Here is a 13,471-nt window from a genome sequence, read left to right as displayed (position 1 = left end):
GCTTACTTTTTGATTGTAAAAACTCCCAGGAACTTAGAAAATGATTGAATTTGGGAGAGAAAAATCTATTTCCTTAGCGAGCCAGTTGTGGAATTTTGACACCTGGACATTTCCTACAATGTTACCTTGGCTACTTTCGGGCTTTCAACTAATTGATCCGAAAGCGTGCCAGGACTTTTATCATTATCGTTCTGAACATCTTTCCTCGGCTGACGTTCACCAGGGTTGCGACAGTCGTCGTCCCCCCACAACGCGGAAGGTTGTGCATCATGGGAGCTGCAGTCCAGTGGCTCTAGACCAGAGATCTCCAAACTTGGCAACTTTAAGACTTGTGGACTTCAATTCCCAGAATTCTCCAGTTGGAGACCTCTGCTCTAGTCTAGACAGCCAAAGGTTGGGAGGAAGTCCGTTGAAGATGGCTTTGGCGAAAATTTCTCTCTTTAGCCTCCGGTCCCCTTTTTAGGATTTCAGTATCAGACAAATGAAGTGGAAGAAACCTTCCCCACTTCGAGTCAAACGGCTTCCTTCTTTGTCAGAGCGATGAAAGAATCGAAGGAAACTACTCAATCCAGGCGTACTTCCTGCTTGTCGCATGCTGATGACGCAATGAGGAGGGACGGGGTTTGGTAGACGGTGTACCGCTGCCTCCAGTGCTCCCTTCGTCGGCGAGCCGTTCGGGTCCGAGTGCTGCTTTCTCCTTTTCCCTTCCCCACCCCCGTGCAAGAGATGCACCGCCGGGGCGTGGGGGCCGGCGCCATCGCCAAAAAAAAGTTGGCAGAGGTGAGGTCCTTTTTCCTTCAGAGGAGCGAAGTCCTTCTTTCCTCTCTTATGCTTTCCAGAAGAAAAGGATTTTCCTTCCTAGAGAAAAGAACAGAGAGTTTCCTGGCGAGGCCTTTCCGCCTCGGGAGTGCCGTGTATCCAAGTGGGGAGGAGGTCTGGGTCGGGATTGTACAGGGACTACTAGACTCTAGGGCAGGAGTTTCCAACTTTGGCCACTTTTAAGTCTGGAGGACTTCAATTCCCAGAATCTGGGAGTTGAAATCCGCCAGATTAAAGAGGCCAAGGTTGGAAACCCCTGCTCTAGGGTGAGGGGAAGACACTTTGCACATGCCCAGAGGTATATTCCACTTCAGGAATGATTGTGCTAGAAATTAACTGGTGGAATTTCTAATTTATTTTTTCTTATTCATTTCCTGTGCTAAATCAGCTCCAGAAAGTTAGCCCATTCTGCATTCTTGAGTAACTTTATCTCTGAAAATTCCTACATCCTATTTTCCTCTATTAATGACCCATACTTTAGAAGGACTGATATTTTATCAAATTTATTAATCAAATGCATATGGTGCTCACTTCGTGGTTTGAAGTGAGTAGCTTACAACATAAAAAAATATGGATGTAAAAAATACAGGTATAAAAGCAGATTAAAATTACAAATAATTAGCTAGAGAACCACAGGTTTAGAGCAGAAGGTGGTGGTGATGACTTTTCTGCTATTACAATAGCTACCTCTAGCCAAGAGCTTATCCTTCAAGGCCTTCCAGCATAGGCAAGTTTTAAGACATTCCCTGAAGGCCAGAAGGATGGGGACAGACCTCATCTCCTGCAGTAAGATGTTTCAAAGATCAAGTCTGTTTTCCTGTATCCCACCAACTGCAAGTCCTTGGTTGATGGGGTCCACAGTAGGCCTCTTCGGCCAGCACGAGCGGGGCAGCCAATCCCATACTTAGCTTTGCCTTCCAGAGGCACTGAAGTGACACTGTTTTCTAACCATCTGTTTTCTAACCATTCTCAATATTTTATGGTACATCCTAAAACAATGTATTATCTGGCTGGATTTGTTAGAATAAAGACTACCTTGAGTAGAGGTCAATTCCTGATGCCTTAATTTTCTTCCAGGATGTTGCAACTCTTCAGGGTAACCTATAGCTTTGACATTTCCTTGAGGTTTCCTATCTATGTTCTAAAAAGTCAATTCTTGTTTAGGTTTTTGAGATTAGCCAAGGTTGGCTAGATACTATCATTGAATCTGATACATTGGCTGGAGCCAATGGCCCAAGTGAAGGTGGATCATACATTTTACATAGGGCTATCTTTGAAAACCATTTGGAAACTGCAGTTGAGGCAAAATGCAGTGACCTGGTTGACTTAAAGCTATTGTAGATATTTTGCATCTGTGTTATGGGCCCTACATTGGTTTCCAATATTGTCAATGCAATTCAGCATACTGTTTTTAACCTGGCTTTTAAAAGTTTGATATGGCTTGGCTCCCAGTTACCTTCAGGACCACTTCTTTCATAATGAATTGGTTTATCCAGTATGGTTCTTAAAGAAACAGTTATTAATTTGTTCCTCATTGGAAAGTGGTAGGAGGAGAAATTATAATACCGATCTTACAGTCTCTGTGCCTTTTATGAATAAGTCCCTCTCTGGATACATCAGAATGTGGTTTGTTTGTCCTAGCTTAGCATATGACATGAACATAGCTACTCTGTTTTTTAACCATGGTTATGGTTTAGTATGTTGTACAAACATAATTAACAAAGCGTTATATAAAATCTTTATGGAAAAGGATATCCCTATCTGATAAAAAAAAAAAGCCTTCAGTATCAAAATATGCCATGGAGAAAATTGGTCATTAAGAGTCAATATGAATAGCACAATCATAATATGACTAAAACTATCAATAATACTAAAAATTAATTATTTCTTTTCTTAGGCCAAATATAAGGAACGTGGGACAGTTTTGGCTGAAGATCAGTTAGCCCAGGTGAGATATGAAAATGCCTACATTTGTTTTGGGAATTGAAAGGATATCTGTAGCTGTGATCCCAGGCATTAAGCTGTAACTCTAACCTTCTATGCAAAATATGCTTATAATTTATGGAAATCAATTATAAATTGATCAATTACAAATGATCAAGAATATCAGCAGCTTGGAGAAAGGTTAAAAAAAGTACCATGTAGAAAATGTGTGATAGTAATATTTAAATACTTGCAAACTTCCTATAAATTGTGGTCATTTTTGGTAGATTGTTGCTTGGGTTAGATGATCCATTGAATTAAATCAATGCTTTCAACATTGATATTTGAATTGGGTAATTCACAATGTTGTGCCATGTTGTCTTGTGTGGAAAATTATTTAAAAGAATCTTTAGTAGTGTTTCAAACCAGCTAATTTTGTTGCTCTATTGTCTTTTCCAAATAAATTTACAGATGTCTAAGCAGCTGGAGACGTTTAAAAGTAACCTAGAAGAGTTTGCTAGTAAGCACAAACAAGAAATCCGTAAAAATCCTGAATTCAGAGTCCAGTTCCAAAACATGTGTGCAACAATTGGTGTTGATCCACTAGCCTGTAAGCAATGGGGAAGGAATGGAAAACTTTGATGGGGGTATCATAGCTCTTTAGTTGAGCTTGAATAAACCTAGCATTTCTCAGTTAGCTGCAGGTATCAGGAATTAAGCAATATCTGGTCTTCTGTGTGCTTTAGATATAAAAATGGTCTCTTCTGAGCCTTATTTATTTAGAATAAAGAATCATCATGAAGCTTTTTTAGCAAATGAGAAATCTCTAGAATAGCCTAGTAAATTAATTCACAAGTATGACTAGTCTTCAGAGTTTTTCTCACTAAATAAGATTTAAAGGCCTTAAAGGGAAAATCATGTGGAAATGTAGGATTATAATATAGTAAAATAATAAAATAACTACCGACCAAGGTGACTGGAAAAGTATGGATGCAGTGAAATAAGATGGATGGCAGAATGGATAACATTGTTTATTTCAGTGTTTTTCAAACTCAGTAATGTTGAAATATGTGCACTTCAACTCTGGGATGGGGAATTTTTGGAGCTGAACTCCAAACATCCCAAGTTGCTGAAGTTGAGAAATACTGTTTTATTCCATCCTTCATCATTTTCTATTCACGTACATAGAATTCCTTGTTATCATTGGCAGCAAGGTAAACTGTTCTGTCTTGGCTTGTTTCAGTAGGAAATGAAAATAAAAGAGGAAATGGATCAGGTGGATAAGAGAGGAAATGGATCAGCATTAGACAGGAAATGGTTTCTAAAGCATAAAGAGATTTCCCTTTAAGCACAAGGAGACTTTGGTGAGGAGAGGAATGTCCCGCTGAGAAAATGGCTCATTTTTTCCCTAAAATGACCTACATTTTTTTTTTTTTTTTTTTTGCAGCTGGTAAAGGATTCTGGTCAGAAATGTTGGGTGTAGGAGATTTTTATTATGAGCTGGGTGTCCAAATTATTGAAGTCTGCTTGGCTCTCAAGCACAGAAATGGAGGTAATTGTATTCAGTAATTTCGTGCAGGCCCCAACTTTCTGCTGATGAATTTCATTGGTAAAATGTTCTACATGTAGGAAGCCTTCTGCTTCCATTCCCACCTGTCTCCCCCAACCAAATTAATGTTTTTCTTAGGCCTTCTTTGTTTTTCTGCAATATTAAGGGAGTGCGAGAATCCTCATAGTCTCATTCCCTTAAAATTAAAGGGAAAGTTCATTTTTCTCACCTGGTATGGTGATGTTACTTCTGTTCCAATAATTTTACCTTCAAGCCTTAGAAACTTGAGTTTTCCTAAACCCACTTTCTTAAGCCCATCTCTGTAAGACAGGTAGTCATCTGCTTACAACAGTTCATTTCGTGACCTTTCAAAGTTACAACAGCATTGAAAAAAGTTATTTATGACTGTTTTTCACATTTGCGACCATTGTGATATCCCATGGTCACATGATTACAATTCAGATGCTTGGCAACTGATTCATATTTTATGTTGGTTGCAGTATCCCAGAGTCATGTGATCACATTTTGCAACCTGACAAGCAAAGTTGACAGGGAAGCTAGGTTCATTTAACAACCATGTTACTAACTTAAAATAATTCACTTAACTGTGGCAAGAAAAGTTGTAAAATTGGACAAACTCACAAATGTTTCATTTAGCAACATAAATTTTAGGGTCAATTGTGATTGTAACTTGAGGACTACTTCTAATGCACTTTTGTAATTATCATAGCCTCCAAATTTTATAGATACATGAATGCTATTTTCCAGAAAAATTAACAATTCAGTGTTATATATCATAATTAAAAAGGTAATTCCATTAATTTAAGTACGTGCAACCAAATACAATGTCAGGATTCCAAGTAATAGATCCATTGTAATGGGTTAACATACAAAATATTTTGCTACCAAGTAATCTATTTTTGCTTTTGGAGACACTTAATTTGAGAGAGCATCCTTAAAAACTTTATTCATATTTGTAGCGTATTTCACACATTTTGCTAAGTCAAGATGAATACACTAAGTGCAGCCCAGCAGCTCCTTTAAAGACCCCCAGAGTGGTTAGCTCCGTGTTTGCCAGATTATTGCCATTTTTCTCCCTAAACCATTGATAATTTTGACTGCCTGCTTTAGTGGCATCAAAAAATGGCTTTATGCTTTTAAAGCTCTTTTTTTAAAAAATGCATTGCAATCCTATACACATTTATTCAGAAGCAAATACAACTATGTTCAGTGGAACTTAAATCTTGGTAAGTGTGTATGGGATGGCAGCGAAATCTTGTGCATGCTGTTAAGAAATTAGCCTCCTTTTAGTTAACGGAATTATTAATATATTAACTGGATTATATATACACACACACTGTCATGCCCTTGTAGGAGTCTGCTTCTGAGGGGGAGATTGAGGAGCTGACAGGGAGTGGGAGTGTGGCTCCGGTGGCTGTGGAAGAAATGGGGGAAGGGCACAGTCTGGCTGGGCATTCAGAGGAAGACCCAGGGCCATCCCCTCTTCATCCTAGGGCACGCAGGGAGGAAAGGAGAAGGGAGTAACATGGCTTACAGGAGAGGAAAAGGCCCTGATCCCTTTCTTTAGTTGCAGGTAGGAGAAAAGAGTATAAGTGGGGCATATGCACAACAGCTTCTTGCTGGAAGCAAAGCGGGCATTATCTTGGTCGAGACTTATCTGGGTTTTGGCATCCTCCCAACTGTGGGTGCTGCATTATCCTTTTAAAGTCTGCAATTTATCATCTTGGCCTGCCATGTTAATTACTTCAATGTGGTTTGTGTTGTTTTTTTATTATACTGTTTTTTGAAGAATTTGATATCCAGCTGAGGATAATTGGACATTGGGGCCAAGTTAGAGGTATTAAAGGGAACTTACTCTACTTTGGTGACTTTGTTATTTCTGTGTCACACCCTGGGTCATCACACACACACACACACACACACACCTCTTCTTTAATCTAGTTTCCATTTAGATTACAACTCACTTAAATTTTTACCAATATTATAGTCCTGACATGTACAGATGGCAACAACTTGGAGAAAATTGATTTATGCAATTACAGTGTTAATTTTAAAAATATTTCATAAGAGTCAACTTTTCTTAAAATCTGCTTGTTGTTTCCTTTTTCCCTCTAGGATTAATAATATTGGATGAACTCCATCAACAAGTGCTCAAAGGAAGAGGAAAATTTGCTCAAGATGTTAGCCAGTAAGTGTTGCATTCATGACTATAATTTCTGTGGGGGTCTGTAATTTTAACAATTAATGAAAAAATTATGCAGCTAATGGTAATAGTTGATCATGTTAACCATAACAATTATGGTAATATGTTGTGACCACAGTATTTTCATTAGTGACCAAGTTTTTGCATTGAGCTATAGTTCCAATATATTGTATAAAAATGAATAGTTTGTTGTACCAGATATGGTTTGTTTGAGTTGCTTAAACTTGGCAACTTTAAGACTGTATCTTTAAGCTTTACCGACATAAGGAGTAAGCTATATACAAGATACCTTCCAAATAGACTGACTGGGCAGATACTAAGCAGATAATAGCAGAAGAACAGGCTGGTTTCAGAAGGGACCACAGTACTATAGATCATTGCTTTACCTTACAACATCTGATTCACAAATCAATAAATGGGCCCTCAAAATATTTATATGAAAAATTTATTGATCTATATAATATAATAAATAGAAGGAAAGACTACCTAACGTATACATTGTGTGAAGACACTTAAATACAAGTATAAATAAATTACAATGGCTCCCTAATAAATCAGATTAAAACTACAAAATGTGTCTGCCTGGGCTCTATATTGGACACCTTCCTCTTTAATTTTTGAATAAACAACATTGTAGAAGAGTTTAACAATACTTCCTTGCATGCCCTATCAATTAAAACAAGAAAGGCCCCTAATTACTATATGCAAGCAACATGATATATCAACATCATTATTTGGAATTAAAAGAATCCTGACAAAATGAGGCATATACTGCAGGAAAAAGTATTTACAGATAAAACTTTTCTAAAACCAAGGTAGTCATTTTTGACAAAAGACCAGGAGACATAGATTTATCCTATATCCGTGATGGCAAACCAATGCCACACATGCCGGAAGTGATATGCAGAGCCATCTCTCCAGGCACACTAACCGTCATCCGTTGCTCTTCCAGGTTCTGGTGTGCACATGCACACTGGCCAGCTGGTCTTCATGTGCATAGAAGTGCCAGAAACCAGAAGAGTAGCTCCCTGGTGCGCATGTATGCACTGGCCAGCTGGTCTTTGTATGCGCATTAGAAACCGGAAGATCAGAGGGAAGCTAAACTTCTTCTTTCCGGTGCTCTCGCACGCATGGTGGGGAGCTGCTCTTCTATTCCTGTTTCAGCATTTGGTGCTGAAAAGGTTCACCACCACTGCCCTAGATGGTAAAGTTCATTTAAATATTTGGCTATATGGTTTCCTGAAGCTGTATCACGAAAAACACATATAGCATCAACAAGAATGATGGCCATGAGATCCATGAGAGTCATTTGGTCCTTCTCATCAAAAGGAAGACAGTCAATATAGTCTATGCTCAAGATCTTTCCCAGGAAAGCAATACAATTAATATATGGGGAGAGTCTGAAGGAGTTCTCAAAAAGACACCTTGAGTTTCCCCCCTTTCTCTCTCATATCCTATCTCTAACAGTAAGGCGTTATACAAATTTAAACTTCACTGTTTTTTATTTTATTTGGTTTGTCAAGTGCTTACAAGATAATAGGTATAAGTAAAAACATAGTTATGAATACATGGATACATATAAGAAAAATAAAAGAAACAATAGGACAGGGATGGTAGGCACGTTGGTACGCTTATGCATGCCCGCTACAGACCTCTTAGGAAAGGGGTGAGGTCAATAGTAGACAGTCTAAGGTTAAAGTTTTGGGGGTTTGGGGAAGAAACCACAGAGTCAGGTAGAGTATTCCAGACATTGACCACTCTGTTGCTGAAGTCGTATTTCCTGCAATCAAGTTTGGTGGGATTAACCTTGAGTTTGTATCTATTGTTTGCTCTTGTTTTGTTATGGTTGAAGCTGAAGTATTCATTGACAGGTAGGACATTGCAATGTATGATTTTATATACTATACTTAGATCAGACCGAAGGCGGCGTACTTCTAAGTTTTCTAGATCTAGAATTTCAAGTCTGGTGGCATAAGGTATTCTGCAACGAATAGAGGAGTGGAGAACTCTTCTTGTGAAATATTTCTGGACTTTCTCAACTGTGTTAATATCAGATATGTAATGTGGGTTCCAGACTGAGGAGCTGTATTCGAGTATTGGTCTAGCAAAGGTTTTGTATGCTCTAGTTATTAGCATAATATTACCAAAGAAAAAGCTACGTAAGATTAAGTTAACAACTCTTTACGCCTTTTTGGCTATGTAGTTACAGTGGGCTCTAGCACTTAGATCATTAGAGATGAGTACTCCAAGATCCTTGACAGAGTTTGGATCATCAATAAGGTCTTGACTATTCCACATGTATTTTATTTTCTGATATTTTTTTTGCCAATATATAGGATAGAGCATTTATTTGTTGAGATTTGAAGTTGCCATTTGTTTGACCATTCTGATACTTAGTCGAGGTCTTTTTGAAGGGTAGCAGTATTGTCTGTGGTATTGAACAGCTTTACATCATCAGCGAAGAGAATGCAGTTGCTATTAATATGATCACAGAGGTCATTTATGTAGAGCATGAAGAGAGTAGGTCCTAGAACACTGCCTTGGGGGACACCACTGTTGACAGGTACAGAATTTGATAGGACGCTCCCAATTTTGACCATTTGTTGTCTGTTTGAGAAGAATGCTTTTATCCAGTTATGCAAGTGTCCAGAGAAACCATAAAATTTTAGTTTTAGGAGTAGTTTGTCTGAATCAAAGGCTTTATAGAAGTCTATGTAGATTGCGTCTATTGCTTTGCCCTGATCGAGTTGTGTAGTCCATTTTTTTTTGCAGTGTAAGAGTTGCAGATTGTAGGATAGTTTTTTTCTGAAACCAAATTGTTTATTAGAGAGTAGTTTGTTTGTCTCTAAGTGGAGGATAATGGATTGGTTAATAATTGATTCCATGACTTTACAGGTGACACAGCATAAAGAGATTGGTCTGTAAATTTTGAAGATGGGGATGACCATGGCTTGTGACCAGAGTTTTGGCAAGGAGATGGTCCTGAAAGATTTTTCGAAGATTATGCTTAGAGGTTTGGCTATGGCAGTGGATAGCTTTTTAAGAAGTAGGCACATATTCCATCCAGGCCAATGGATAGAGATTGTTTTAGATTGCGCAGTGCTTTTTCAACATTGTCTTCTGTAAAATCGATATGTATTAGATCATTGTAGTTGTCTGTAGTTCGACTAGGAAATACTGGGCATGATCCATTGCTGTTTACAAATACTGAGCTAAAGAATGTGTTAAACTGTATTGTTATGTATTAGACTGTATCTCACTGCAAATTTTACTTTTCCATTGTTTGAGTTCTTGAGGGTCCACATTGGCTTCACAACATCTTTATAACCATAAAGGCTAGAAATTTGTCTTTTGGGGCATAGGCTTTGACACAATTACAATGATTGTTGGAGATTGCATTCTATATTTCCCAGTGCAACTTTCTATGTATTTTGTGTAAAGTTGTGTTGAAGAATTGAAATGTATTGCCCTGGAAACAGTTGAACATTTCTGTTATTTGTGCCTTATTTTTCCCTCTCCTGATTCCACAGAGATGACCTTATCCGAGCAATTAAGAAGCTGAAAGTTTTAGGAAATGGCTTCGGGATTCTTCCTGTTGGCGGGACATACCTGATCCAGTCTGTGCCAGCTGAACTAAACATGGATCACACTGTTGTGATACAGCTTGCTGAGGTACCTATACTAGAAAAGAACAAGTGTTTCTGCATGTTGAATTAGAGATTTGAATAGGAACTACTACAGAGGAGATAAATTTGGGATTATATGATCTAGTTGGGGAGAGAAGAAATAATTCACCCTTTTTGCATGCTGCAATTCCAATCTGTATTGGGTCCTGTATGTTTCTTAAAAATAAAAAAGTAAGTAGGTCAACAAAAGATTAATGTATTCATAGTTCACAATTTCTTTCATCTAACATATGTTTGTTTCACAGAACTATGCACATCATATTGAACCCACAGTCAATAAGCCAATACCAAATTATTATTTCAAACTATTTTATTACCCTAAACAAACTATAGATTCAGATCTCTATTCAGTGCCGCGCTAAGCAAAAAACAAACTTACTGTATGTTTCATATTAGACAGCATTTAAACAGAGCAGTTCTTTTTCCCAATCTGTACAGTTCAGTTCTTTCTCCAGACAGATTTTAGAATTCTGTGAAAAATCTTGAGTAAGTGCTATTTTACATGATACTGTTTCCTTATAGTTTCATTAGGAAAAAAACTGGTAAGGAAATATTTTCTAAAATTAATTTTAAATCTGAGATATTAGGGTGTTATTTGATGTTTGGGGATGCAAAGCACATGTTCTGTTTTTGCTATATCTCCTCCAAAACAGCAGTCGCTAATTGTATTTTATTCTCTTTTTATTTTTTATGCATTCTTTTTCTGCCTTGGCAAATTTACTGAAATCCTATTTTTTCCGTTCTAAATTTCAGAAAAAGGGGTATGTGACTATAAGTGAAATCAAGTCCAGTTTAAAGTGGGAAATGGAACGAGCCAAGCAAGTGCTGGTATGTCAGTAATTTGGACATATAATAAAGAACTGCCTTTATTTGGGTTTCAAATTCAGATTTTTAAAAAGTTGGAAATATTGTTTTCTCCAGAAGCTGATAACATTTACAGAATCCTCATATGGCATCTTGTTTGTTTAATTAAGTAATGGGACCAGCATTACACTATACTTTGTAATATTTCAGTATTTGTTCTTGAAATATTTCTTGTTTCTAGGCAACCATCAAAGCCATGAGATTTTGGGCAATATCACTGAAATATAAAATAGGCTTTTTCAACTGTTTAAAATAATAATATATAAAGTTGCTTGAGATGACTCAGTGGCATAAAAAGGCAGCTGAGTTTTGCATTGTGACAAGGTGTTTATAATTATGTAATTATGAAATTCTCCCTATTTGGCATTTCAGTCTGTTGTTCTCACCTTCTCTCCCAAATATGAGCCGGTGTTTCATGGTCACTAAATAAGCTCAGTGCCTATTACAGTTCGTGCCATAATTCACTTACTTTTGATTACTTTTTTTGTTCTCTTTTCTTCCCCAATAGGATCATTTGCTGAAGGAAGGGATGGCCTGGCTTGATACACAAGCTCCAGGAGAGCCACAGTATTGGCTACCTGCCCTCTTTACGGAACTGTACTCTCAGGAAATCACACCCGAAGAAGCAAAGGAAGCTTTACCTTGACAATATCAAAGATGTGTAATAACTGAACACAGAATTAGGTCAATTGCTGGTTGTTAATATGGTAATATTGAACAGTAGTTATTACCTTGGATCTCAAAACATAAGAAAATTTCTGCTTTGTTAAAACCTGATTTCACATGTTTGATACTAAATGTGGATTTCTGCCAAATGAAGATTTTTATTTCATTAGCAAATTCCTGGTTCTTGTAATGGGGATGAGGGAGTCTGTCCAAAATTGTAGCCTTTTCTTTCAGTTATTGTAAATGTTTAGGATGAGGACTGATGTGGGATGCTAAAACTGTTTTGATTTCTTTTCAATTGCTTATCCCAAGATTGTTGAGTAGTATATTGACTGAACTATATACATACTGAATCCCCTTACTTGTAAAGGGTTCTGTGTTAAGTTGTTTCTGTATTATGAAACAGCTGAATTTTTAAATTAATACTTAGATTTTGGGTAAAGGACCAAATTATTATTTCCAACTTAATCATAATTGGAGGTTTCCACAATTTCATTAAAAAAAGCAAAAGTATCTGGAAAGACTGTTTAGAAAGTCATGGGTAATGCTTAGTCCAATTTCAGCCATTCAGGCAGTCAGGATTCCTTTGACCTGAGATACTGTGTGAAAATATATCTTCACAACCGTAACCATGTTGTGCCTTAGCATGTTGAAATCTGTAAACAGTAAATATACCCTTCCATATTTGTGCAGTGCACATACAAAGTTGAAATTCATAAAGCTATGTCTTAAACTCATGTTGTGGATATAAAACTTTATCGACATTTGAAAAGCTATTGACTGCATTGAAGTCTTACTAATTTCCATAAAACAATAGGTTTATATTCTTATATAATTCATGCATACAAAAAAACCCAGGATAAAACTTGTTTGAGGACTGACTGAAAAGTTACACTTAGCCTGGTAAAAGAGTTTCCTGTAGCTATATTCACAGATCATGCCATGTGGAAGAAGAAATTGCTTCCTTTAACATCCTAAGAATCATCTTATGACTTCATACAAAATACAAAGGAAAATTGATTGGGAATAATTTATGTACAGAGTTGGCCTGCTATAGATTGATGCTCTATCCAATGGTATTGAGGTTATGAAAAGATCAAAAGACAGCTACTTATCTAGAATATGCAAGTAATAGGCTAATGACTTCCCACAAAAATTACTGGACAGAGTCATACTGTAGTGCAGGAACTCAATCTAAGCTATGTTTTACTTTACTATTGGTATCCTATAATTCCCTATCAAGAGAAACAATACTGATAAAATATTGGCAATAAAATGAAGAGGAAACTATTTTGAATGTAAAATTAGTACTTCCGATGTACAAAAAATAAAATCTGAATTTCACATTAATTTGGAAGATTACTTTGTTAACAAAGCAGACCAGTGCTCTGGGCATTTTTCTTGTTAACCAAAAATATACAAAAAGCCATTTTCCTTTCATGCACAACTTATTTTTTAAACAAAACTTTTATTTTTCAGGTTGAAATGTATGGTTTCCAGATGCCTTATAATTTTTCAGGATTCAGATTAGCCAATATTTGAAGACTATCAAAAACCAAACTTGATATAAGATCTGATGCTTCTATTTCTTATTTGTGATTGAGCTTAACTCATGCTATAAAAAGAAACACCACCTAACAGTATTGGAATCTCTTTAGCTTTTTTTTCTGTCTCCTCTGAAATTATATCAGTTTGTATTTTTCTCTATTTATTAGGCCTAATTAAAAAAAATCTACTTGA

General features: G+C 36.8%; 1 protein-coding gene across 2 annotated transcripts; it reads left to right on the top strand.

Moving 5' to 3' along the window:
• The first annotated feature begins 605 nt into the window (after positions 1-605).
• SNF8 (SNF8 subunit of ESCRT-II) lies at positions 606-13,471 on the top strand. 2 transcript variants are annotated; one of them, XM_026710869.2, is made up of 8 exons: positions 606-780; positions 2,717-2,767; positions 3,214-3,262; positions 4,190-4,294; positions 6,428-6,500; positions 10,046-10,187; positions 10,955-11,029; positions 11,574-13,471. In XM_026710869.2, exons 1-8 carry the CDS (start codon positions 727-729, stop codon positions 11,709-11,711), a joined length of 687 nt encoding a protein of 228 aa, XP_026566654.1. In that variant the 5' UTR covers positions 606-726; the 3' UTR covers positions 11,712-13,471. The 2 variants fall into 2 exon arrangements, with proteins under 2 accessions (XP_026566654.1, XP_026566653.1); XM_026710868.2 differs by having other exon boundaries at positions 3,214-3,352.

Source organism: Pseudonaja textilis, chromosome Z (assembly GCF_049901715.1).
Source record: "Pseudonaja textilis isolate UNSWEBS1 chromosome Z, rPseTex1.2, whole genome shotgun sequence".
NCBI lineage: Eukaryota > Metazoa > Chordata > Lepidosauria > Squamata > Elapidae > Pseudonaja > Pseudonaja textilis.
Note: the sequence above shows the minus strand (reverse complement) of the source record. Positions and strands in the feature narration are given on the sequence as shown.